The sequence below is a fragment of the Mugil cephalus genome, chromosome 21 (genome assembly GCF_022458985.1).
Source record: "Mugil cephalus isolate CIBA_MC_2020 chromosome 21, CIBA_Mcephalus_1.1, whole genome shotgun sequence".
NCBI classification, from domain to species: domain Eukaryota; kingdom Metazoa; phylum Chordata; class Actinopteri; order Mugiliformes; family Mugilidae; genus Mugil; species Mugil cephalus.
In genome coordinates, this window is record NC_061790.1 from 14025803 (window position 1) to 14050264 (window position 24462).

The 24462-nt window shown below is 42.6% G+C and overlaps 1 protein-coding gene across 4 annotated transcripts in view; it reads right to left on the bottom strand.

Moving 5' to 3' along the window:
* The window catches only part of LOC124998714 (1-phosphatidylinositol 4,5-bisphosphate phosphodiesterase beta-4-like), a 55622-nt gene that overhangs the window by 5131 nt on the left and 26029 nt on the right, over positions 1-24462 (bottom strand). For all 4 annotated transcript variants that reach the window (XM_047573200.1, XM_047573199.1, XM_047573201.1 and 1 more), the window contains 30 exons: positions 20920-21017; positions 17269-17349; positions 16781-16840; positions 15212-15355; positions 12844-12923; positions 12643-12696; positions 12472-12553; positions 11846-11946; positions 11294-11351; positions 10290-10398; positions 9606-9816; positions 9406-9499; positions 9099-9178; positions 8903-8987; positions 8716-8806; positions 8523-8618; positions 8195-8343; positions 7807-7902; positions 7556-7700; positions 7310-7394; positions 6571-6695; positions 5651-5702; positions 5052-5154; positions 4744-4908; positions 3238-3442; positions 2540-2628; positions 1266-1422; positions 1125-1174; positions 870-935; positions 201-316 (listed from right to left, as the gene is read on the bottom strand). In XM_047573200.1, the coding sequence (XP_047429156.1) occupies positions 201-316; positions 870-935; positions 1125-1174; positions 1266-1422; positions 2540-2628; positions 3238-3442; positions 4744-4908; positions 5052-5154; positions 5651-5702; positions 6571-6695; positions 7310-7394; positions 7556-7700; positions 7807-7902; positions 8195-8343; positions 8523-8618; positions 8716-8806; positions 8903-8987; positions 9099-9178; positions 9406-9499; positions 9606-9816; positions 10290-10398; positions 11294-11351; positions 11846-11946; positions 12472-12553; positions 12643-12696; positions 12844-12923; positions 15212-15355; positions 16781-16840; positions 17269-17349; positions 20920-21003 (3113 nt within the window). In that variant the 5' untranslated portion in view covers positions 21004-21017. The remainder of the gene's footprint in view (positions 1-200; positions 317-869; positions 936-1124; positions 1175-1265; positions 1423-2539; positions 2629-3237; positions 3443-4743; positions 4909-5051; positions 5155-5650; positions 5703-6570; positions 6696-7309; positions 7395-7555; positions 7701-7806; positions 7903-8194; positions 8344-8522; positions 8619-8715; positions 8807-8902; positions 8988-9098; positions 9179-9405; positions 9500-9605; positions 9817-10289; positions 10399-11293; positions 11352-11845; positions 11947-12471; positions 12554-12642; positions 12697-12843; positions 12924-15211; positions 15356-16780; positions 16841-17268; positions 17350-20919; positions 21018-24462) is intronic.

Sequence of the window (24462 nt, forward strand, 5' to 3'; positions counted from 1 at the left end):
CACCATGGACCTGAATTTGTTTACAACAAAATGAGTCTGCTAGGTTTTAGGACTATCCAGTTGCATGGGCAGATATTTTTTTTTCTCTTTTAGATGGAAGATTTTAAGGGCATAACCCAAACAAAAATACAGATCTAACACTGTGTCAGAAATAAAGAGCTTGTAGGTGTAAAAATTAGTTTTCTTTTATTTCCACTTACCCTCGTTTCTTAATAGCTTTCTCTAATAGTTTCTCCACAGTTGTCTTCTCCTTATCGTGCTGAGACACCATCTTATCCACCTGGGTGCAGTGGGCTTTCTGCATTACATTTTGATCCTGTTAGAAAAAAGAAAATGTATTTATTTATACTGTGCAAGTTCAATTTTAAAGCCGACCTTTCAAGCCAAAAGACTAGCGAAACAGGCAACAATACACAACTCTGTAATTGAAATACATTCATATGATGTTTTTGTCTACGTTGAATAATGAGCCAGCAGCCATTTTTATTCAGTCAACAGATGGGGCTGGGTTGTATTAATATACACGTGGAGCACAATAGGACTGAATGCTGTGATAATTAATGAACCCCCATGCATGAGCCAGCACCCATCGTCGTCTCTATGGTGATCTCTGGTCAAAAGGAACTTTAGCAAGTCTAATTTCTGTCAAACGTGGATTCAGTGCCTGCGTCTATGTGTGTCTGCACCAGACGGATGTGTTTCTGTGTGAGTGTGTGTGTGTACGTGTATATAATGATGAAGTAGTGGTCTGTTGAAGATGAAAGATGCGACCGCCCCCCCTTGCTCTGTTTCTGTCCCTCTGAGTGTCACTGACTGTGGATGCTGTCATAACCAGCAGCCTCTTCACCAACAGAAAGGCTTGCACCCACCTTTGAGTGTTTTTTCTTTAAAGTGTTGAGCTCCTTCTGTTGCTTTTTAATCAGTTTAAGGTAGGTCTGCAGAGGGAAAGGTGCATCTTTAGTTAGATTGTACAATCATTTTGACAAGAGGCCTTGAACATATCCAGACTATAAATTAATCAGGATGAGACGAGTAGTTGGATTTTTTGATCTTTCCACATACATCTTTACAGAGTGAAATGCAGATTGTCCTGTTAATAGAGAGTCAGGAATTAAAATACAAACCTTCATTTGCTTTAAGTCTTCAATGCTGACATTAGGCACAAGTGCATTATCTAAAACAGAAAAAGACACGTAGCTGTGTTAACAGTGTACATACAGCATGCACATTATTTTTAATATGTCTATTTTCCAGTCTGTATATACCCTTCTTAGTCTCTGTTGTGTTATTTTGAGCAGAGTTGGAGGTCTGGGCCATGTCTGAACTGGCTTGTGGCGTCACACTGGCTTTCACCGTGTCTCCTTTACCCTTTCCCTTTTTGTCGTTTTTTGAGCTTCCACTAGGAACATCTGCTATGTCATTCTGCAATAGAGAGAGAATGGATTTAACTTGTGTTGAGACTTACAGTCAAGATTCATAAAAGTCAAAGATATCGTGGAACTTGAGACTGCACAAACTCTATTCAAAGCAAAAAACAATCTCCTGCCACAAAACATTCAAAAATGATTTACTGGAAAGGAAGGGCTTCATAATTTAAGGGGAAAATTAAACTACAGAACACTTAGAGTACACACAGCAAGGAGGACTTTTTCTATTTCAATTTGTGGGGTTAAACTGTGGAACAATTTGGAGGGGACGCTCAAGGAATGTCCAAATATAAAACAGTTTAAAAATATATATGTAAAAAGAGGATTTTTACAAGGTACAGAAATGAAGAAGGTGTTTGACTAACACTGGGTAATGGCTGTTTACTGTTATTTTTTAATTTTTGTATTTTGTGTTATCTTTGGTAATGTGTATGTTATATGTATATGTATGTATGAGTGTGTGTGTGTGTGTGTGTGTGTATATATATATTTCAAACATAATATAAAGGTTATTGTTATTATTATACTGACAGGAAGCAAATTATACATATAATACTGATCTATTAAGAAGGGGTGGGATAAAATAAGTTTATACTTCCTCCCACTCCTTTTTGGACATGTAGAGGATGGCTTATATAGTTTATGTTTTCTTTATTATTATTTTTTTAATTTACTGTTATTTATGTTTCTAAAAAAATTGAATTGATTTTTTTATGTTTCTGTTTATTTATTTAGTTTGCTTTGTTTTTTTTACATGTTCGATAATAAACTTAAACAATTGTTTGATGATGGTATTATATGCAGAGTTTAAGTATTTAATTAATAATCAGAGTAATATGTAATTCAGACCAAAATACTTAATGTAACCACGGTAGTTAGAACACACTGTCAACATGCAAAGTAGATGTTGAAAATCTTCAGTAAAATTGGGGGAAGATGACAGTGACAGAATGACAGACTGTGGAATAAATTTATTTTGCATTCAAATAAACAGTCTGTGATGATTCTGATTGGAGATCCACTGGGTTGAGGAAATACGGGTCATGTAAAAACCACTGACTGACCTGTAATCTGGTACAGTTTATTGATCTACTATTGTTTGCTATCCGTACCGTATCAATGCCCAGTGCCTTCATCTGGTCAGCCCTCTTTTCAGCTATGGTCAAGAACTTCTTTGGGTCCGATAGAGCATCCACGATAGCTGCAACATCACAAGATTGAGCCACACATTAGAGAAAAACACAGTAAACCAGTGGGTTGAATTTAAAGCTATAGCATTAACATGTATCATTCAGTACCAAATTTATATGACACATCTCAGTTTGTCTCCCCTGTTAGTGTTACTAAAGGACAGGCTAGCTCTCGCTACAGAGCTATGTGTCTTCTGGGGAAGGGATTGGGGGGCAACAGATCTTCCAGAAGAAAGCTAATGGTTACAGTAATGGTTCCTCGGCGTAAGCCCCTTGGCTGTATTTAATGGCAACTCCAATTGTCCTGCTCATTTGTATTCTTGTGCCGGTTTTAACGTGTCTGTTACTGCAGATTCACTGTCATCATCATTTGCACCATGCCATTACAGTCAATGTTAAACCAAGGCAGAAAACAAGCGAGCGGGAGAGAGTTGCTTTCTTTTTTCCTCTCCTCTACCCCGAGGCTACAGAAGCCACTTTATTATCAGAAATAAATAATCTGAGAGCAGTAAAATTCAGTATGTCAGTAAGAAACACACCGGTTAATCTCTTTACACATTGAAGAACATTAGGCAGTATTTGTAAAGCTTTGTGTGTGTGTGTGTGTTTCTGCTTCTCACCTCCGAAGCCGTCGGGCACGTAGGTCTTGAGGATGATTTGGCAGAAGATGGTGGGCAACGACAGGGGCTTGTTGCCTTCGTTCCTCAGAGAGATATGACGGTAGCCAGCCTGTAGGCCGTCTAGAGGCAGGAGGCGCTGCCCAATCAGCTTGTTGTTGTCGTCGTAGACTCCAATACGCAACACTGCCAGATCCGGTAAAATCACCTAGAAGGGAGGGATGAAGTGAAAAGGGAGGAGGCAGGGAGAAGGTACCAGAAGGTAACGGAGGCAGGAGAGTGTGGGGACAGAAGGACGGGAAAGAAATAACACACACACAGAAGTTAGTCTTCAGCCCTGGAGAATTGTGGGAAGTCTACTTAATTTATTGTGCTATGAAAAAAGATAAACTATGTAGAAAGCATTGCAGCAAAACGGCTTCTTTTTTAGCTAAAGTATAAACGGCATCATTAAAGGGGAAGGTCAAGGATGAAACTGCAGGGGACATTATCAGGGGACAGTCACCGTGTGATACAGGAAGAAGGTATGATAGCAGAGCAACGCACTGCATATCTGACCACTGACAAGGCCATCTCCACAGCTAGTGCACATCCAGGGAGCGGAGCATATCTGCTGTTTATATGTTTGCGTGTGTAACCTGTAGATGTGCTCATGGGTGCAGTCTCTTTGGAGAAGCAGCGAGAATCTTAACTGGCCTTGTGTGTGGAGATAAGTGAACAGAGAGAGGAGGATGATTAATATAAAGACGAAGGGGAAGGTAAGAGATAAGAGCGAAGAATACTCACTGGAGTTGAATGGGTAGCAGCGCAGCGTGTGCCGATGTGCCGTGTGTGACTTCTGCTGATGTCTATTGTTTGCCAAGCCATCTTGATAGCGGTATGTATGCATGCAGTAAGTGTGGCAGCATTTGAGGGCATTTGCGTGTGTAGATGTGAGAAGTAAGTCTAGCCAGCAGCTCTGCTTATGATGGCCTTCTTAGATAGCACGGTGTAAGTTTATGTGCGCGCGTGTGTGTGAGCAGAGCAGCACTGCGGCAGGCTGTGATTGATGGTGTGTGTTAGGAAGCTGGAGTCACAGTCATGGCTGAGAGACTTCTTATTCTGCTGAGAGCAGCACTATTACACGTTTCTCTCACTCCAATCTCTTTCATTTTTCCTTTATTTTTTCCTCCACTTCTAATTGTTTTGTTTGTCCTTTCCCTGGTTTATTGTACTGATTGTAGATTCCCTGTTCTTGTACCACTTTTGTGATTTATTTAGAGTGTATTCCAAATAACCAGCAGTTAGTCTTTTCTTAGTTGGCCTCTACATTTAAAAAAAAAAAAAAAAAAAAAGAATCTATTGCACTTTTTTCAACTTCCTTCAACTCGTGCTACTACTGATACATTATGTTTAGTCTTTTCTCAAGGACGAGTAGCTGAGATCTTTCTTCCTACCAGACTCTTGACTTTTCCTCAAACTTCAAAAGCAGACAGAATGTGAATACACGCAGCACACTCTTCTCACTACCTTTCTGAAAACGAAGGGCTCCTCGTTGTATGCAGGGTTCAGTCCATTGTTCATCACCATACGCGTGCGGAACTCCTTCCGTATGGTGTCGGTCGGCAGCCCGTACATGTCGACCTCAACATAGGTGCCAATTTTCTTGTCAGAGAGAAACTGTCCTGAGAACACCTAAAATAAAGAGGAGACCCTTGTATAAACAGGGCATTGTGTTTACCCTAATAAATGGAAATCGTTCTAAAATGGCGTTAGGCTGCTTGTATTTGATGGATTTAACAATTTTCCCAGAAAGGTGAAGCGTTCCATGATCTAACCTGTACGCTGCAGGTAGCAGCGATGACGCCATCCACCGGTGTCTCTGAGAAAGGGTCAAACATCCTGTCTGACCGCCGCATAAAATCAGGCTTCAGCAGGTACCTGAAACACACATGGGAAATTAATATGACTTAAATGCTCACACAGCTTGATCAGATAATGGATCACCAGTTTTGTAATATTCTAGATTTTATTTGAAATTTTTCTTGCAATTTTTCTACTGAGTTGCAGCATAAGAAGGTACTTTCTGTGTGTGTGCTAGACAGGAATATTAGTAATGATGGTCGTCTCCAAAAGCCCTGATCTCTCCTCACATGATATTTCCCGCATTAGCAGTAAAATCTCTGCCCTCGGGGACTGTATTAGAGCCGAGGGACGGAGACAACGATGGAGGGTGGAAGAGACAGATGACTGCGGAGAGACGAGTGGTGAGGAGCTACCCTCTCCAAAGCGCTCATTGGCTCTTAGGGCAGATAGTAGCTACAGTCGCTTCTGGCAACCACTAATGAGATGTGACAAGCTATAATTGATTAGCTTCAGAGAGGGGCGGAGAAGGGAGGGGAATGAGCTAAGGACAGGAGTGAGGAGCTGTTCTCACCCACAGGAGCCGTTGTACTCAAACTTTCCCTGGTTCAACTGCATGGCCAGATCTGAGAGACAGACAGAGTGACGATAAGAGGCGGTTAGTAACCGCACGACAGGTTTTATGACTCACATCACATGAAATCAAAGCAATAGCAATAACAACAGTGTACAAGTAACGTGTAGATGTTTTGTTGATGTCTTTCTTGTCTGAAAGCAAGATGTGTTTTTCATTCTCCGTGATGTCTTTTGTCTTCCTCCCTTCAAATCATGTATCCCACGGAAGCTGCACCTCTACTCGCCGCCTCCAGCTGTGCACATGTCCCACACACAGCAGACCATATGGACCTGCCCCTCTTGCCTCTGGACATAGGGCAGCAGCTGCTTTACAACAGGCATCACTCACTGTGTGTGCATGTGTGTGCAACTGTTTGAAAATGAATGCATGAGTCTGATGCTGAAAAACAACTAAACATTCTCAACGAACTGGGTGGGAGCTTCATAAACAAAATTCATAAATTATTAGACCTCTGCACATCCTTTGAATGCACAGTGCACCTACAATTGTCAGCTGCTATTTAACGTTCCACTCACCAGAAGTGTGTTGGAGTTTCAGGATTCAGATGCATATGTTCAAAACCCCACAAAACCCATGCTAGCAGCATCAATTGCTAAACACTGGCAGTAAGTGACTAAATGAGCACTGTCAAATACAAATGCCTTTCTTATTGTTGCTGTGTCATGTGTATATCTGGATGTGTGCAGGTACATGTTCAAACTCACAGAAAGTGCAGAGAAGGTTTACTTCATGAAGTGACTGCGTGTCTTTGATCAGACGGTTCACTTGGTGCTTGCATGTGTGTTTGTAATATGTACAGTATGTGGAGACATTGGGTGTGTGTGAGGTCAGAGGTCCCATGTTGCATGCTGTGGTACCTGGGGTCTGGAAGTTGAGCGAGACCATCTGGCAGCCTGCGTTCCAGAAGATCTGAGGCATGTAATTACTGGAGTCCACCCGACCCCCTTTGGGGTAGATACGGCTCATCTGACGCTTGTTGTAGCTGTGCTGACGCTCAGGAAAATTTCAAAAAAGAGAGGGAGAGCATGTGTGTACCAGAACATGTGTGTGTATGCATTTTGAGTGCTTGTGTGTGTGTGTCAAACAGGCTGGAGGACTATTTTTAGTGTCAACAGCTTGGGTCAGGCAGTCCCACTAGAGAGAGATAGGCAAAGTGTATGTGAATGTCAAGCCAAGCTACAGAGTCCAAAAGCACACGAGGCTCTAGAGGCCTGCAGTTCTTTTCCGAGAGCAGAGCGGAAACAAATACGGCGGAAAACATCAGCACTGACCTGCCATTCAGCTCTCATTTAAGTGACCTCAATCTGCTATAACTCAGATTTTATTGAAGCTACGTACTGTAGCTAAACTCTAACACAGTATAGAAGTGCTCTGTGTGGGATTCATTAATGAGGAGCCTAACACAACATCCAGAGTGTCTCCCTTGTAAAGTTTATAGTAAACAGGACAGTAGTGTACATTTTCACTGGATTGGCTGAGACAGGATGGTAATTGATATTTGGTTATCATTTCTTATCGTGGTCTGAATTTAAACATTTTATTTTTCTGATAAATCTGTTGCAACTGACTATGATTTCAGGACAGCTCAAAGGATACTTGACAAACTCGATGGCGTTAGTCTTCAGGTAACCTAGGCCAACTGACTCGTTGAAAGATGACATGTTGTGGTGGATATTCCTCTCTGGAAGACAGGAGGAAAAAGAAGTCAATTAAATCAGTATTCTTGATTGTGACAGTGTCTTTTGTGTCTTTTATACGCAGCAACACACACAATATAGCTAACATGTAATTAAACCGCTCAGTCAAGAGAGAAAACTAAATGAGGAGGAACTCAAAGCTCACCCTCTGCCACATCAAAACTTTGGAACTTGACAGGCTGTGCATAATTGACCATGGCAGAGAGATAGGGGTGGATGTTAGTGGTGGCTCCCACGTAGGTGTACTGAGCTATCAGAGCCTCTTCAAGGTCTTCTGCCACCTCTACTCCCTGCACAGGACAGGTACATTTACACCAGGAGATTAGTCTTGTGCATCATTCCTCCCCTGACTTTTGTCATTTACTAAGAGGTGAGAGAAGGCATGTGTGCACTTGCCTTCTTGTTGTTGTCTTGATCAGATGCTTCAGAAATATCTGTGGCGTCTGTTGCTTCAGTGGCTTCAGACATCTCTGTCACCTCATCATCAGGCACCTGGTGACACAGATGGATAAATCCTGAAATCATTAAGTGGCCCAGTGGTTGAGTGGTTCCAGTGTTTAAATATTCTTGGACATTTTATTTTTGTGACACTTAAAATCAGGGTTCTTTTGGTTAAATAGATGAAGGTGAAGATGCTGTGCTATGCTATAACTTTACCATCTACCATCTTTACCATGCATCCTTTTTTCAGGTATTTTACATTAAAGTCCCCAAAGATTAAGGAAAGTCTTCAAAGTCCTACAGAAGAAGAAATTTTTTAGGAATCTTCAAAGTGCCAGCCCACCTTCTTGATGCTGTTGCTACGTTCATCTTCTTTCCTTGAGCTGACAGCGTTACTCTGGGAAACACTGTTGGCTTCTTTCTCACTAGTGGCTTCTGACAGACTGCTGGGTGCCTCTGAATTTAAATCCTTATCCTCAGCCTCCTTTTCCCCTGTACACACATACACAGAAAACAGACAACAATGCTAGAGCACACATTTTCTTAAGCAAGACTGTTTATCATTTCAACATTTTGTACTTGTCGGCATAAAGTGAGGCATCCCAGATCTAAAACCGCTAATACACTCACATATTACATATAAAAAAATGAGAGAGTTTTAGGCAGCTGACCGTTCTCTGTCTCATCTTCATTTTCCTCCCCCATAATGATGGCAGGGGTGTTGGTCTCTCCTGCTTCCATGTGTTTCTTAAAGGCCTCAAGCTGCTCTGTGTTGCACACACACATACACACGTTTAACACAAAATGGTTTCCTCTCATAGAAGCATATATAAAAGAAATTTACAGACTCATCTGTGTACGTACTCTGTTCAACTTCAGGTTTCAAGCGTTTGTTTTTGATGAGGATTTTCCTCTTCAGGTCATTTGGAGAAGGTAATGGACGGCCAGCTTCAATCTGCAGAAGAGAATATAATTACATTAAATATTGATGAGTTTCATCAAATTGTAATAAACTCTGAGAGTCACTCTGCTACTGAAAGAGAGGATTCACCGGGTAGTTCTCCAGAGGCAGTTTGAGGAGGAATTCACCAAAGAGCTCCTCACAGTACTTGGCCATCTTGTACTGCTGAGGTTTACTAGTAATACAGAGAATGCATTGAGATTATCTACTGGATATGTATACAACATTTCTGCACATCTGCACAATAGAAAAATCATTGTGGATTAAGCGATTTACTGAGATATACCTGCAGTGATTTTCAAAGGACAAAATAACAGGGTAGTCTGATGTGACAAATGCTGTCTCCTTGATGGCTTGGATGACGTCCTGCAGTGACAGAAAGGAGACAAAAAAAACAGGATGGAAGGGGAAAATGTGAAACATGAGCAAGGGCTGAAATAATCGAGGAACAAGATTAAACCATGATAGATGTAATACCATAGCCTCAGCACAAGGGGGCAGGTTTACATTGTCGAATAAAATTGAAAGAGAAAGGCTCCTGCAACTGTTGCAGTGAAGAGAGCAGTCTGTGCTGAGCTGCTGTGTGCACTCACCTTGAACAGGATGTCTGTGCACATGGCTTTGCCATGAGTAATGATGGGTTCCTGGTCCTCTCCTTTCCCATCCCAGCAGTCCAGCTCCACGCATCTGATGGAAAGCACACAGAAACCTCGCTGGAGTGTCCAGAAATCGCAAATGTTGGCATCGACCGATGTACAGAGGGAGCTCAACAAATGATGGCACATTTGTGTACCTGCATCCAGACAGCAGGACTTGGCGGTACATCTCTACCGAAGACTTCCCTCCAAACTGTCGGCCTGTCAGGTAGGTGTTGTGAGAAGAACTGATGAAATAGTGGGCCAGCGGCTGGTCCATGTCTTGGTACAGCTCCAGACGATCCAGGAACACGGGGGCATTTTCGTCTGACATTAGGTACCGGCAGAACCCATCACTGGACATGTGACCTGGAGAAGAAGGACAGGGGGGTGGAACTTAAGGACAATGAAGTTATCGAACTTAAAAATCAATTCTCAGCTCAGTTGTTAGCTTGTTACTTTTTTTTTACTTACTAATAAAATCATTAATAGTTAATAAACCTATATTTGAATATAATATAGAGGCTTTCAGACTGTACATAGATGAAAATCCGTTGTTGGCAGATCCCTGTGTGTTTTTCTCATAACACAGGCCTGAGGTTGAACTATTATTGACTGTTGCAGCCTCCTAAGTGTGTACTTTGTCTAGTATAGCTCTTTGTAAACCTGTCGAGATGATGAGAACAGGGAAAATAACCATGAATTGCTCCCACTCCATTTGAGAAGAAAACCACACTACCAGGTTGGACTGGTACCTTGCAGTGCCAGGTTTACACAGGCAGATGGCAGCACAGCTTAAAATATCTCTCCTGCTCCTGTTTCCCTTCAAACCTCCTCTTTACCTTTCTTCTTCAGTTCTTCATCTCTCTCGTATTTCTCGATAATCTGCATGGCTCTCTTTGGGTCGTAGAACGGAAACAGAATCTCATTTAACCTTGGGTCGCGCTGGTTCTGTGAAGCAACATGCAAATAGTGTCATCCACACACATACTGTACACCGTCCCTTTCCAAACACAAACCGGTTCTAGTACAAACAGCCTTGCACTCACACATGGGACGTGAGTGAAGTTACTGCAGTTTGTTACCTGCTACTGGGAGGATTAAGTGAATCTATCATGATTCCCAAAATCTTTATATTTACAAATAATGAAAAAGTCCTGAAATTACTTATATCTTTAAGAGTCAGTCATTCTCTTGTTTTGAATAGCTAAATTATTGTTTGATTATAGATACATTTCATTCTACTGTAAATTTACAAAAAAGAACTCATGCAGTGTCTAAATGTGGCTTAAAAGCAAGGACGCTGTGTGTGTTGGGAGGGGTTCAAGGCAGCTCCAACAAAACAACAGCATCAAAACATCATTACAGTGTCACTGCCCACTCACAAAGCCAGGTGGGAATTAATCTGATTGGCGAGTCCAGAGCACGCAGCGGCACACACGTGACTGCACAGTAGCGGGACTAAGCAGGTATTCAGCCACACAAAAGAGCACGGCCGCAGAACACAGACACACAGCAGGAAACGAGATGAACCAAGCAGGAAGCAACAGGACGGAAACCTCTACCCTCCCGTTGCCACGGCAACACCAATCAGACACGGGGAGGCAAGAACATAGGGAACGGGATGAGGGCGGGCATGCAGAGTTGGGATGGTTGAAGTTGCCCTTGCAGGCCGACTCAAAGTTAAACATCTTATCCGTCTCATTAATGGAGTTTTAATGAGGGTGGTGTAACCTGCAGTCTGGGCCGGAGGGCAACTTCTAGCCAGCGCAGGATGGGGATAAAAGTTGGGGAGGGGTGCAAGCAAGCCAAATACACATAAGTTAATGAATGATAAAGAGCTTACTTCATTCAGAAAGCTGACTAACTGGTCTACAGTTAAATAATCAGTTTTGTTCCCATTGCTGCAAAGGAATTAATTAGAAAAACAAAGCAAAATGTTAAGTTTCTTAAAATAGACACCCTCACAATCATTCATACAGTCAGTCAGTTAAATTAGGAAGCAGTCTGTACAAGGGGCTCATATTTTTAACACTTTTAGTAATAACATGTTAATCATCCCTCTGTTTTTTAACTGTCGTCATTAGGTTGAATATAATTAATGTTGAACTGTAGAAGCAGGTTAGGCTCTCCAGACATAGTTAGTGCAGCAGGCGCAGAAACATTTGTCCTGATTACATCCAACAAGATGCAGCGGCTCACACTTGGGGAATGTTTTAACAGTGGATATCATTGCTCTATTTAAGCACAAGAAAACACGGGTACAATACGGTACAGGGGTACTTGAGTTATGTCGTTTATGTGAAGGATGTATTATGTTCTGTTATTATTTCTGGAGTAGTAAATCAGTAAGCAATTACAAAGCAGAGAGGAGGCAGGTTTAAAAAAGGAAACTCACATTTTCTTGAAGAGCTCCTCTATGTCTGTGCGAGGACAGATCTTCTGCGTGAGTGCGTAGAAAATGTCAAAGGTGAAATCTGAATGTTCAATCTCATCATTCTGTGGATGACATATAAAACAGGCTTTTACTTTTCTTTTACAGTAGCAAATGGGATTAATGCATCTGGCTGCATGTTTACATGCACGCTAATATTCCACTGTCCACTTAGGCATGATTCTTAGGAGAATCATACAGATGCACTCGGCATATATGTATCAGTCTTAGTTGTTCACTATAAATAAAGATGGACACATCCTCTGTTAGGAGTAGGATTTCCACAAAGAGGTTTTGAAACTCAATATGGCCATCGCCACATCGGAGTGAATGACTACATAATAAAAGACTTGAAGATCAAGAGGTTTTGTAAAATGAAATATCGCAACACTGAGCCTTTCAAGGACAAAATGGATGAGAAGGTTAACAAAAGAACAAAGAGGAATATCGCAGCTGTTTGCCCAGTCAAACAAGTCTGTTACCACTGGAAAAACCTCCTACAATATATTAGCTGTGTGAACTGCTCGGTAGGAATACTGTGTTTTTTTCAGTATAAGTTATTCATGTAAATGTTGTGACTGCTGTCTCACCTTTCCACTAGGAAGGCCGAGATCCTTCAGAGCCTGAAAGATCCCCTTCTCTGTCTTCCCTGACGCAAACGTCCGAGTAATGCTACAAAAGAGGAGACCAATACAAGAGGATCAGGGGAGTGAATTATGCTAGTATAAACTGAGTTGAGGTACTCTTACTCATACTCTTACCCTCTCACAGGGATCTTCCCATTTACATTAGTCAGGAAGCACATTCTCATCCAACTAAAGAGGAAAAGATTAGAGAGTAGTGATACTGTTCACTGGTGAAATAAAATCTGAAAGTGTATTTGTGAATTTTAGACCACTATACGTTGCTATACATTGCAGGTAATGTATTGATGCTGACAGCGTGATGTAAAATGTACTCACTGTTTCTTGAGGCATGTCATTGGGCAGACGTTGTTGGCCTTGAAGTTGTGAATCACCGACCTCAAACCCTCGATCCATTTCTACAAACAAACAGGCACAAGTATTCAGGAAACATTCACAAACACCGACCCACCGACGCACACACACAGCAGCCACAAGACTCTCAGCTTTGAATAGTGTTTAAAAGTCAGTGTCTTTGGGGGAAATAAACACAAGCAAATGAAATACCTCTTAATTCAGACGCACAGGCAAAAGCCTTGACAGGACAATCGGGAGCACGCATGAAAACGTACACACAGCAATAAATAGATGGAGCTGCCTCAAGGTTGTGAGCAGTAGTGATAAACAAGAGAAGGTCTTGAGGGCAACGTGGACACGCTGTCTGACACCATCGTCACAACGTGAACAGTTTTGAACCTCCTGCCTTTTCATCCCTGAACGTTGGTGCCGTCCCTCCTCGTGCTTCGTCTCCTCCGCTTCCACAGCGAATTATTACTGACGTTATTATAAAAACATTAAACAAGATAACTGGTGCAGCAGGGGTAGTCTGTTTGGGCATGTGGTCTGTCTGATGTAAATAAATCTGTCATCTCCCGTGGCCTGCTACTTAGGGCCACCTGCATGCTGGGAGGTGCTGATGGAGTCATGGAGCGTGTGTGTGAGAGAGACAGAGAGAGAGAAATAGAAGGAATGAATATGTTTTGTGGGCGGTGGGTTATACCTGAATATGTGTATGTACGTGTGTGTGTGTTCGAAACATCAGGCTTCCCCGCTGAAGGCAGTTGCCTGAATATCGTTGGCAGCCCCGTGGCAGTGAGCTCTCTGGAGCACAAACAGCATTTATAACACCCATTGCCACAACCCACCACCACCCACACCATCCTCCCCGCCCTCCCATGGGAAATGAGTAAACACCAACACCGCTGTGCCAAACAACAGATTCATGCTGAGATAAAACTGCTGGTTCTGTCCAAGTCTTTTTATTTCTTGTATAAAATATTTTCCATTGCAACTAGTTGGGACTTTCCATCCTTGCAGTTGTGTGTTAATTTTTCTCAGCACTTTATCGTTTTCACTGACATCAGACAGAGGACTTTCTCCACAGTTTTTCTGTCTGCCTGCAGCTAATTTGCTGCTGAAATCAAAATGGATTCTATGTCTCCCTCACTGTCAAGATAGAATAAAACAAAGTCAATAAAGAATTATCTGCCAGACACGTATTATCTGTGCAGAGCGATCCTATAGGACCTTACAGCTCTATGCTATAGGCCCAGCACGTACGGGGAATGGAAGAATTGCGGCCAAACACCTATGATTGGTTTGGGTCTTCAAACTAAACTAAACAAAAGAACACATGGGACATCACCACCTTTGAAAGAACGATCAATCCTGACTTTAAAGTCTGTTAGTGTGAAGAATTGATATTGTCATCCCAATAATAGTCTAATATTGGGTTTATTCATGCAGCATCTAAGAGCGAAACAAAAAGAGAAAAACAACCGCAAAGCAGGAGCACAGGAGATACACAGGAGGATAAGAGATGAGGTGAGACAGTGAAAATGAGTCATTCCAAATGTGTTTATTTGTAAGAATGAAGCCTCGTGCAGGAGATGGCAAATAAACCATTCTCCTGGCTATTTCTTTTTTAAATATTTCTTGTGCTGGGTGATCTTTTAGCCTTTGCATACCGTATATTTTGTTGTGGAAATTAATTTCGGGGCTGTGACACATTCTGTTGTGTAGCATAATTATAGCTCCCTATTACACAGATCAAGAGGAAGCCAACTAGTGTAAGTGCATTTTACTACTAAAACATTGGACAGAATGCATGAGTGTGTTAAGACAAATTCTACTTTTCTCAGCGGCATACAGGTATATCTCAGGTATACAGCAGCAGGTTAGGTTTGTCCTAGTCTCTATAAACTGATATGATTGCTTATGGACGTACAGATTCTGTAGGCAATGGATGAGCTTTTGGTTTAGTAAGTTTTATGTTTTCCATTTGCTTTGAGTAGTATTGACCAATCACATTTGTGGCAGCTCTGGTTGCCTGCAGGTAAACAGTCCGTGTGGAGCGCAAAAGAGGTGGGAACGCCTTGTCAAACTGTGTCTGCAAGCATGCTAACACGTGGCGTTTATTGAACAAATACCTTTAAACAAAGGCACTGTACTGGCTTTGAGCTGTTGCTTAAAACCGAACAGGAAGTCTGAATGACCACAGGATAGGCACGAGGTTCCCAGATGTCTTATTAGAACATGGAACACTTTAAAACGTTTTAAAGTGCACTTGAAAACTCATCAAATCCAAAATCCAGGTCAGCACTCCATCCTGATCCCCGGGCAATTTCACATCCTCGGCCGTACTTACCCTAGCTGTGTCTGGGGTCTCTGCCACCATGAACATGAAGTTGAGGTTGACCAGGTCTGTGCCGCTGCAGATGCAGATGATGCATCCTTCCAGGTCTGCCTCTGTCTTTCCAGCAGCCTCGAACGACGACAAGATCTTCGGGTCCTTAGGAAAGAGGATTAAAGAAAGAAGGTAAAAGATATTGGCAAAATGATCCAAATACACGCTGAGACAAACACAAAGTAATTATAAGAAGGAAAGGCTCATAGAGAAGTTAAATGTGGGCTGAGAAAAAGCAGAGAGTCAACCATTTAGGATATTTTCAATTTAAGGCTAAATGACTTACAACACACTATTTCAATAACATTTCTGTCTTCTAAGGAACCGCAGTTACAATAGTTTTTTTCCTCCATAACCTACAGTGACGAACACAAGACTGTAAACCCCTGTTTAATCAGTGAAACACAAAATACGCAAAAAATATATACATCCATATATCACCATCAAATATCACTCTTTCAGTGTGTCACCATCGTCACCATAGAAGACAGTAATGCATGTCTGCTTGTGCTGAATTATCAGCAACAGCCTATGTTGTTGGAAAATCCCAGCCAGGAATCATCCAATCCCATTCATCTTTTCGTGCTCATTAGATTATTTGAAACTGCTCTCTGGGCTCGTGTAATAACGTTAGCCTCTGAGGAGAAGCCCTGCTATCGGTCGTCTGCTACTTACAAAGCAGCATCTGAACAAACAGGTGGAGCTGTACCAGCCTGCAGTATCTGTATACGTGCCCTTACACATGTATGTATACACGCCATTCTGCTGTCAACAGTATTTAACACAACCCAGGACTGCTTATGTACGCAGCACTCACCACTGTCTCCGGTCAGGCTTCTGACTTCAAACTAGTGGTTTAATGATTTTACATCCTAATTAGAATTCAGCAACAACATGGGCATCGCTTTAATAATTCATACGGTCAGCATGAAGCCAAATACTACGATATAATGTGCCACTACTCTGCAGGAATCAATAGAGAAACCATACAGGTTTGTGGCTGTGTGCATCAGACACATATCTCCTAAATAGAGAATCTGGTCGATACACTATTTCAAAAAACAGCTCCCCATTACCGGATAGTCATTCTGACAGAGACAGAACGTCTTATACCTGGGAGCTTTTGATCCTGTAGTGTGAACTCCATAACCCAGTGGCTCTCTGAGAGCCCATCATCAAAGGGCTGAAAGCACAATTTTCAGTGTTGCTATCTGGGTCAAAAGCACACGCTATGGCAAAAAAAAAAAAAAAGAAAAAATCCTTTCATGTTTATCCAGCATCCGTGGTGAATCTGGTAATTTATAAATCGAGAATAAAACCTCATCAGTGAGAACTCCACTGGGCGTGCTAGATCAGTCACCGCATTGACAGAATACACAACGCCATCGTTGGCTGATATAAACATGAATGACATGCCATTTTACCAAAAAGCCTCCGTGGGAGTAAAAGTCTGAGCGTTGAGTGAGACGGGCTGAGGCGGTGAATTCTGTGAAAGCAGAAGTGAGGAAATTGTCTTTCCTGAGGTCTCACCTTTGGGACGGCACCAACACGGATACTGTTGATGAGAGAACACTCAAGAACCTGGCCTTCCTGCAGGAGACATAAACAAGAGTAAAAGATAATCAGAGACAGACAGGTGGAGACGGAGGGGTCAAGATTGGAACAACTTTTGAATGATTCTCCAGAATAAACAGGATCAACAAGTTAACAGGATGACAAAATGAAGCAGACTACTGTTAAAATTGACTGTGATGAAGACATATCTTCTTAGTTGATTTTATATATGATTTTCATATATTGTTACCTAGAAACAGTGGCTGACTTAAATGTAGGAAATCGATCCATAAGTCTGTTTTATAATTTAGAAAATGTCAGCCTAAGGGTGTATGGCATTCCAGTGTTGCGAAGGTCAACATTATTTGCACTTAGACATTTGTCTAAGCACATGTGAGTTTACGAAAACCAAACAAGAATATGTTTTTCTTTGAAGCTGCCCCTGGCAGAGGTGGACACCGTACCTTTCCCTCACTCTTCCAGGTGATGAAAAAGCCGTACTCGTCCACTTTCACATGACAGTTGGGCTCGAAGATGTACGGGTCCTGCAGAGAGGGAAAAAAATATTTTTGTAAAAGAGGAGACTTCATCAATCACAGGCTTTTATTTGACAAGTCATCAAATAGTAAAAACCTCTGAAAGTAACAGACGCATAGAGATTACGCAATGAGAGAACCAGATGTACCTCTAATTCATTTTATAAGATATACCTACCTGCTCAAAAACAGAGGCAAAAACACACACATAATATGTGTGCAAACACATTTAGTATGTACACACATGTTGCGTGCAGTAGAGATGAACCCTATTGCTTAGATAAACACAGAGATATAAATGTGACTACCATTAACTGCTGAATGCAAACATCATTTGGCTGCAACACAGTGCTGTGCTGTAGAAATGGGACGACGCTGGCTGAGATGGAAGGATGTGTCTGTGCATCAACTACATGGATCTAAGAAGGATCCGAACACTGCGCTCACGTACTGTAGCTCCTCACCTACCAGCTGGTGTACAACATGCAGCCGCAGAGGCAGCAAATCTACTACGTCAGCCTGCATTCTCAAACATGGTTCCCTCCATTCACTCAGCTGGAAGTTGACAAATGACTGCAGTCAAAGTGTGTGTTTGTTATTCTCCAAAAATCACACATTTGAGGTGTCTAAAATAATAAAAAATAAAAAAGGGGGGGGGGGGGGGGGGGAGGGGGGTAGGAGATGGCAGCTGGGTCACTCCAACTCTAATATTAGCAATAGGGAACAGGGTGACACACTCGCGCACACACTGGAGTATAATTTATTATTTCAGGATGTTGCTGCCATGTGATACACAGCTGCAAATAGGACCGAGCCGGGTTGTTATTTGGCTCTATCCTGACATCTAAAGCCACTATAAAAACCAGGAGAACAATCCTATTTTCCATTTAGGAAACAGTGAGACTGCTCTAAGTGCAGTTAAAAGCTTGTCTCTCTTTCATCCGAATAAGGACTGGCAAAGGTTTCAGTTATACATAGTGTGACCGGCTCTGTGAAAGAGATGGTCTCAAATGAGCCCTGACTGTTGGGAACATACAGCAGGCTACTGTTACACTATCAGGCAGCCTGTTCTTGTGCAGCTAAAAGCAAGGGAACATTTTGCCAAGCCTCTGTCAGCGGCTGGCCGGAGACCCCTACAGTCCCAGCTCCACCTCAACACTCGTGCATTCTTTGTAAGCAGCAGTCTAAGAGCAGCTGTGTGTGTCTGTGTATTTTGACCCAGCTATCACAAAGCAACACATTTTATACACGTATAATTTAGCTTATGATCTAGTTTTGTTGTTCTTGTTGAAGCTTTTGTTGTCAATTGTCAAGGTGAGAAGTATTACCCTCACACTGCACTACATGCATAATCGGTTTATGCCGTCTCACAGTATTACTCTTTAGTAATCTGTCCATCAACAACAAGGAAGCACAGCTTCACCCAGGGGGTAAGAATATTTTATAAATATAACAAATCATTTTGGGGTATTTCATCCTGTGTCTAATCACCATATTGTCAACAGATATCTGATATCAATAAAGAAGAATTACATGGTGAAACAGGGAGAAAGCAACAGAAATAAGTGCTTTCTCTGCCTCCATCAGCTGTCGGTATGAGGCTGCTTAGTCCCCATGGTAACCAAACACCAGCCAGATCTTAAGGGATTGATTTCCAGTCAGTGAGATAATGAATGAAACACGGACAGATTGCAAACTGATTGCAAGTCTTTTTCGTCATATTACACTGAGGTAAAGCTAAATAAGTAAAGGGTAAAGAATAAAGCATACACGGAGCGCTTCTTTTCAAAGAGGATTATATCAGCTGAGGCTGCGTTCACAAACTGGCCGTATTTTTATTTTGGACAGGTCAGTAATAACTACATGTGGCACTGGCACACTCTGTGTAATGGCAGAAATTCCCTGTTCAGCTTTGAAATGCACTGTACACACACACACACACACACACTGCACATAAACAGGCACACGCATTAACACACATCACCTGCCTCTACCATCTGTCACTCAGTGGGGTTCCCGTCAGTAGAGAATGTTTTGTGGAAAAAAAATCCATGCTGTTTAGCATATTTGCCTGGGGCTGCTGCAGAGCGTGTCTATGTCATTTCAGTCGACACCGATCTGCCTTGTAGCCTTTGGAAACAGAGCTATTCAAGCACAAAAACACGCACGCAGCGATACAAAGTATGATTTTCAAAAAAGAGGCTTGTTTACACTGACAACACGAGCAACAGGTTGGGCGGCAGCGGTTCGCTCCGAGGGCTGTCATTAATTCTAAGCTTTTAGGCTACTGACAGAGGTTGACCTTATTATCATCCAGGCCAGTCCTAACCTTGTCCTGCCTGAGCTTGGCTCAAATTCACAGCAGCAACACACCGAGGACTTTCTTCAGAAGCACGCTGGCCCACTTTCACTGCTCTTTACTTTGACACGGCTGTGGATTTGATGATGCCTTTCCATGTGCTCCATCAAGTTTTCCTCTCTGCCTAAGAGGGATCCTCCTCCCTCCGTCGATGCCCACATAAACGGAGAGGGCTGAGGGGATTTCCTGACGTGTGCAGGGGTACGTGTCTGTCTGTGTGCCTGTGGGTGACACACTTTGCCTTCGCTCGTCGAATGTCCTAGCTAAGTGTCCTGATTAAGTCTGTCAGAGGAAATGTGGGCAAACAGCCAGGAAGATATACACGGGGGTCATATATTTAGACCTCCGTGTATCATATATCCAAGGCCAGAGAAATATTCGATGACACTTATAATGATATTAGTAAATGTTTTCTAAGTCTATTCAAGTATAAACGCACTGGATATGAAATGATGCTTTAAACGTCCGATGTTCCACAAAAAAACTTACATCCATTCATATTTTCTAGCTCACTTTTTATCTGCTGGTATTTAATGTTTTGTTACTGTAAAGCACTTTGTTATGGTGAGATCATTGATATGGTCACACATTTCATAAACATTCCTACAACAGTGTCGGTGCTTGTCAGTGTGCTGGTTAAGGCCCTCAATGGATGCGTTGCAGACCTCCAGTCGCCAGCTTCTTAATGAGACTGATCAATGTGGCCGGCCTACAGCTAGCACTACAGTGACGCATCGGGTTATAGAGGAGACGCCTCTGCTCTGTGTGTGTGTAATTGTATTACTCATATTGTGGGTAATACAACGTAAGTCAACACTGGGGACCCACCTCGCTGTAGGGATGCATGTGTGCTCATGAGCCCACTACATATTTGGGATATGACTTTAAATTAGAGACTTGGTTATGGAGTTAGAGTTAGATTTGGGTTGGGCCTTCAGTTGTAGATTAAGGGTGTAGAGAGGCCATTATGCCAAAGCAGTATCCTCACAAAGACAGTAACACAGGGGCATGTGTGTGTTTGTGTACAACGACTAATGACCGAGCCAGTCATAAAGGTGAAGGATATAATCTATATCAGTATCAGCACGGTTAGTGACAGTCTCAGGCAGCTTGCTAAATAGGTTAAACCCCCATCTCCCTATCAAGGACATTAAATTCGAGAGGCTCTTTATTTTTTATTGGTGTATTGATTCCCCGTTGTAGAAACGCGTCATATTTACCTCATCAAACCTGTCGAAGGAGGCACCTTCCTGCATGAACTCAGGCAGGTGTTTCTGCCAGTTGAACTCGTAGGACTTCGTCATGGCTGCTCACAGACCTGACACACAGATGAAAGAGGGATAAAGAAAGAGACAGAAAGGAGAAAATTAGCACCAATCTACTCATGAGCACAGCTACTTTATCTGATCAAACTGCTGACCAATAAACTAAATCAGACTGTGAGGATTTAAGAATTATAGTGTGTTAAAACATGGCACATATTCTCTTGTATCTTGAAGCGCTTGACAATGAGTGTGACGATTTAAAATAAGTAGGGCTGGGATCAAAAGAATCAACACTCCAGTATTGATTCTTAAAATTGCTGGATCAATTTTTTTAATATATGCCATTTCCTGCATCCTCCGAGCAGAAACCTCGCTGCGCTCTACTGACACCGGTTTCACACAACTAGTCTTGCGAGACCACACAACAAGAAAAGTTCACATGTCAGGGGTATCTAAAATATGACAGAACTACAACCCTGAGAGCATCCACATGCCTGAAAGTATGAAAGTATCAAGTATGATGACAGAGAGGAGCTGGATAAAAGCAAATCCCTAATCAAGATGAAAGGTGAAATTAGAGGTAAAATATTGTAGAAATACCACGGTGACAACATTATTTATGTAAAACTAACCCAGCTAACCTTTTAGCTAACCTTTTTTTTTTTTTCCAAAACTGAAACATACGTATATAAATCAAACAATACTGAACCAAAACAGGACCTTATGAATCAGAATCATTTTAGAAAATCCGCAGCAATACAGAGCCCTAACAAGCAGCCTGACTCCACATCCAGTCTGACATCAGTAAACAGGCTGCAAAAATAGAAACAAATCAACCACTGCTCGAGTCAGAAAATCTCATTTCTCTTGTCTTGTAATCGCCGTCATTTGGTTAAACAGCTGCTGACAACGCAACAGCAGAAGTGTTAGACGTAGACGCGGATTCAGTGGCAGCAGCCTCACCATGGGAGACTGCACCGGAGCCTGTAACATGCACAATATAAGCAGTGAGACAGGGCAGCCCGAGGGAATGTTGGGGCATCACATCTTCACAGGATAACCCCTGGGTGGGACTGAACAACGCAGGTTGAGTCTATGTGACAGCTGGAAAGTATCTGAGGGTGGAATTTTCCATTTGGGCTACTTTTATCTCGCACTTGGCTCGAAACTGTCTGGATGTACACACCGTGCTCCTCTTCAAACACAAAAGGCGAGTCAGGCTTGATTCATGTGACACACCTGCACGTGTACCATCACGCGAGAGAGCCAGCTCGGGCAGGGGAGGGGGTCCTGCCAAGAAACTATGATATTGTTGACGACACCACCCAAATATAGGCTCCCTTTACGTCAGCATCAAACGTGTCGAGCAAAACTGAGAGAGAGAACGTGATTAAACTATATATAGTCTGAGAGCTCAGCAGGTATTAAGTGTTTCACAGCTTTACGGCTACAGAATAAATTTTGTCTGAAATAGAGAAAATCAACTGTAACCATGCATTAAAATACAGAACAATCACCTACAGTCCACACAGCATGTCTGTACCTTCACTGTAAGTAATACTGGTGTAACTCTCTACCTTCAAGAGTGAGTATATGCATATCTGTGTGTCTAAGTACCCTGCAGGGATTGAAGTACCACATTTCAGGCAGAAACCACCCATTTTCCTCCCAGGGATAAACAAAGACAAATGCGACTATTGATGGGTGAGACGACAGAGATGGAAACAGAGGGGGGTTGATAGAAACGGAGCAAAAAATAGGGACAAGTAGACAGATAGTGATGGATGGAGATGGGAGGAGATGAAGATGAAGGCGCAGGGCGGAGTGAATGAAAGGGGAAACTAAAATCGCTGAACTAAAAGTAAGAGCCAGCGAGAGGTAAGAAGAGGCGAGAGACGGAAAGATGCGAGGGAGATGATGCGAGGTGAGGAGACTGTGACACGAGACGCACAAAGATAAAACGGAACAGTGGTGGGCAGGGTGAGAAGGAAGAGTGAAACAGCTGTGTGTGACAGAAGCTCGCCGGAGAGGCTGGGGATCCAGGGTGGGGAGTACAGCGGGAGGGATGTCTGCTTTTGATGTGAGGAACATGGATCAGCGACAACATCACAGGGGTTACAGAAAACTACTGGCTAGGTGGGCATCAGTCCATCTGTGGCATGACAAATCCAGATGAGGCAAAGCTTCTCAGATATCTGAAAGCTGTCATTATGAAATTACAGCGCGGTTCAGAAAGGCAACACAATTATACAGAGGCCAATAATGGCTAATCTAAATGCACGTTCAATTAAAGACATGCAATTACAGAATACACGAGCAACGCCCCTCATAAAGTTATAAAATGTACTTCTTGTAGTACTTAGGAATCCCATGGGTGACGTCTGTCCACTACTGCATCAAATATTAGACAGTTTTGAAGCTCAGCGTTGGCGGCTCTTCTGGCTCTGCTAAACTCCCAGCTAAATCAAAAATGGTCTGAGAGGTGGAGCGTGACTGGGCTGGAGCACTGCGGCAAACAGCTTGCAATTTGCAAATGAAAACGCTGAACTAAAACTAAGAGTCAGTGAGATGCTAACGCGTTTATTGTTTGCTGTAAAGTTGGATTCGTCCCATTTTTCAGACCTCTGGGAATTACGTTTTTTTTGGTCCCACCGTAGATCTATTGCACAAAACAACACATACCATACGACACACCATGTTGCATCAAGGGCGAGACAATATACCGACTGATATTCAGGAAAGGAGACAACCTCATCAAACCCAGCATTCCACCATCTGCACTGTCTAGCAGAGGACAGTACCACAGACACACACACACACACACACACACACCCTGTCAAGGAAATGAAACTACAGATGCAGACTTCCAGCGGAAATTAAGAATCAAGGCTGAGTAAAGTGCCAATAACACAACGAAAAAACTAGAGTAAATACATTGTCCACTTTTCTTTTTTTTTAATAATAATACTACCACCAAAGCTCAAAGACATGTTCTATACTTGTCGGATCACATTCAGATAGGACTCGTCTCTAATTTGGACTAACTAGGTTGTTCGGCGCTGTCTGACGTTAGCCTAGATCTTCCCACACTCAACCGTATGCATTAGATAACATTTTTCTCAGTGGGATGAAAGCTGTCCAATAGCGGTGCAGCAGCTGAGGTTCTGTAAGGCCAAGCCAGCGTGCACACCGGGCCTCTGAGCTCCTGGATGCGCCAGTGTGCACGTGAGGAGCCGAGGGAAGCGAAAGGAAGTCGGTGAGGTCCGAGCCCCCTGTCCAACCCCTGACAACGAGATAATTACGATAGATAGAAGCCCCGTGAGGAGCACTGTTCCCAGCCTCCTCATCTAAAATGGCAGCTAGGGTAACACCCAGCGGTCCCACACCTCATAAACTAAAATTAGGCTACAGCTACATCAGTCAGCCAGCGGTGGAAGGGTTGACTGGGGACACACTCAAATGGACACAAGTGAATAATATGGAGAGAGAGTTGGAAGC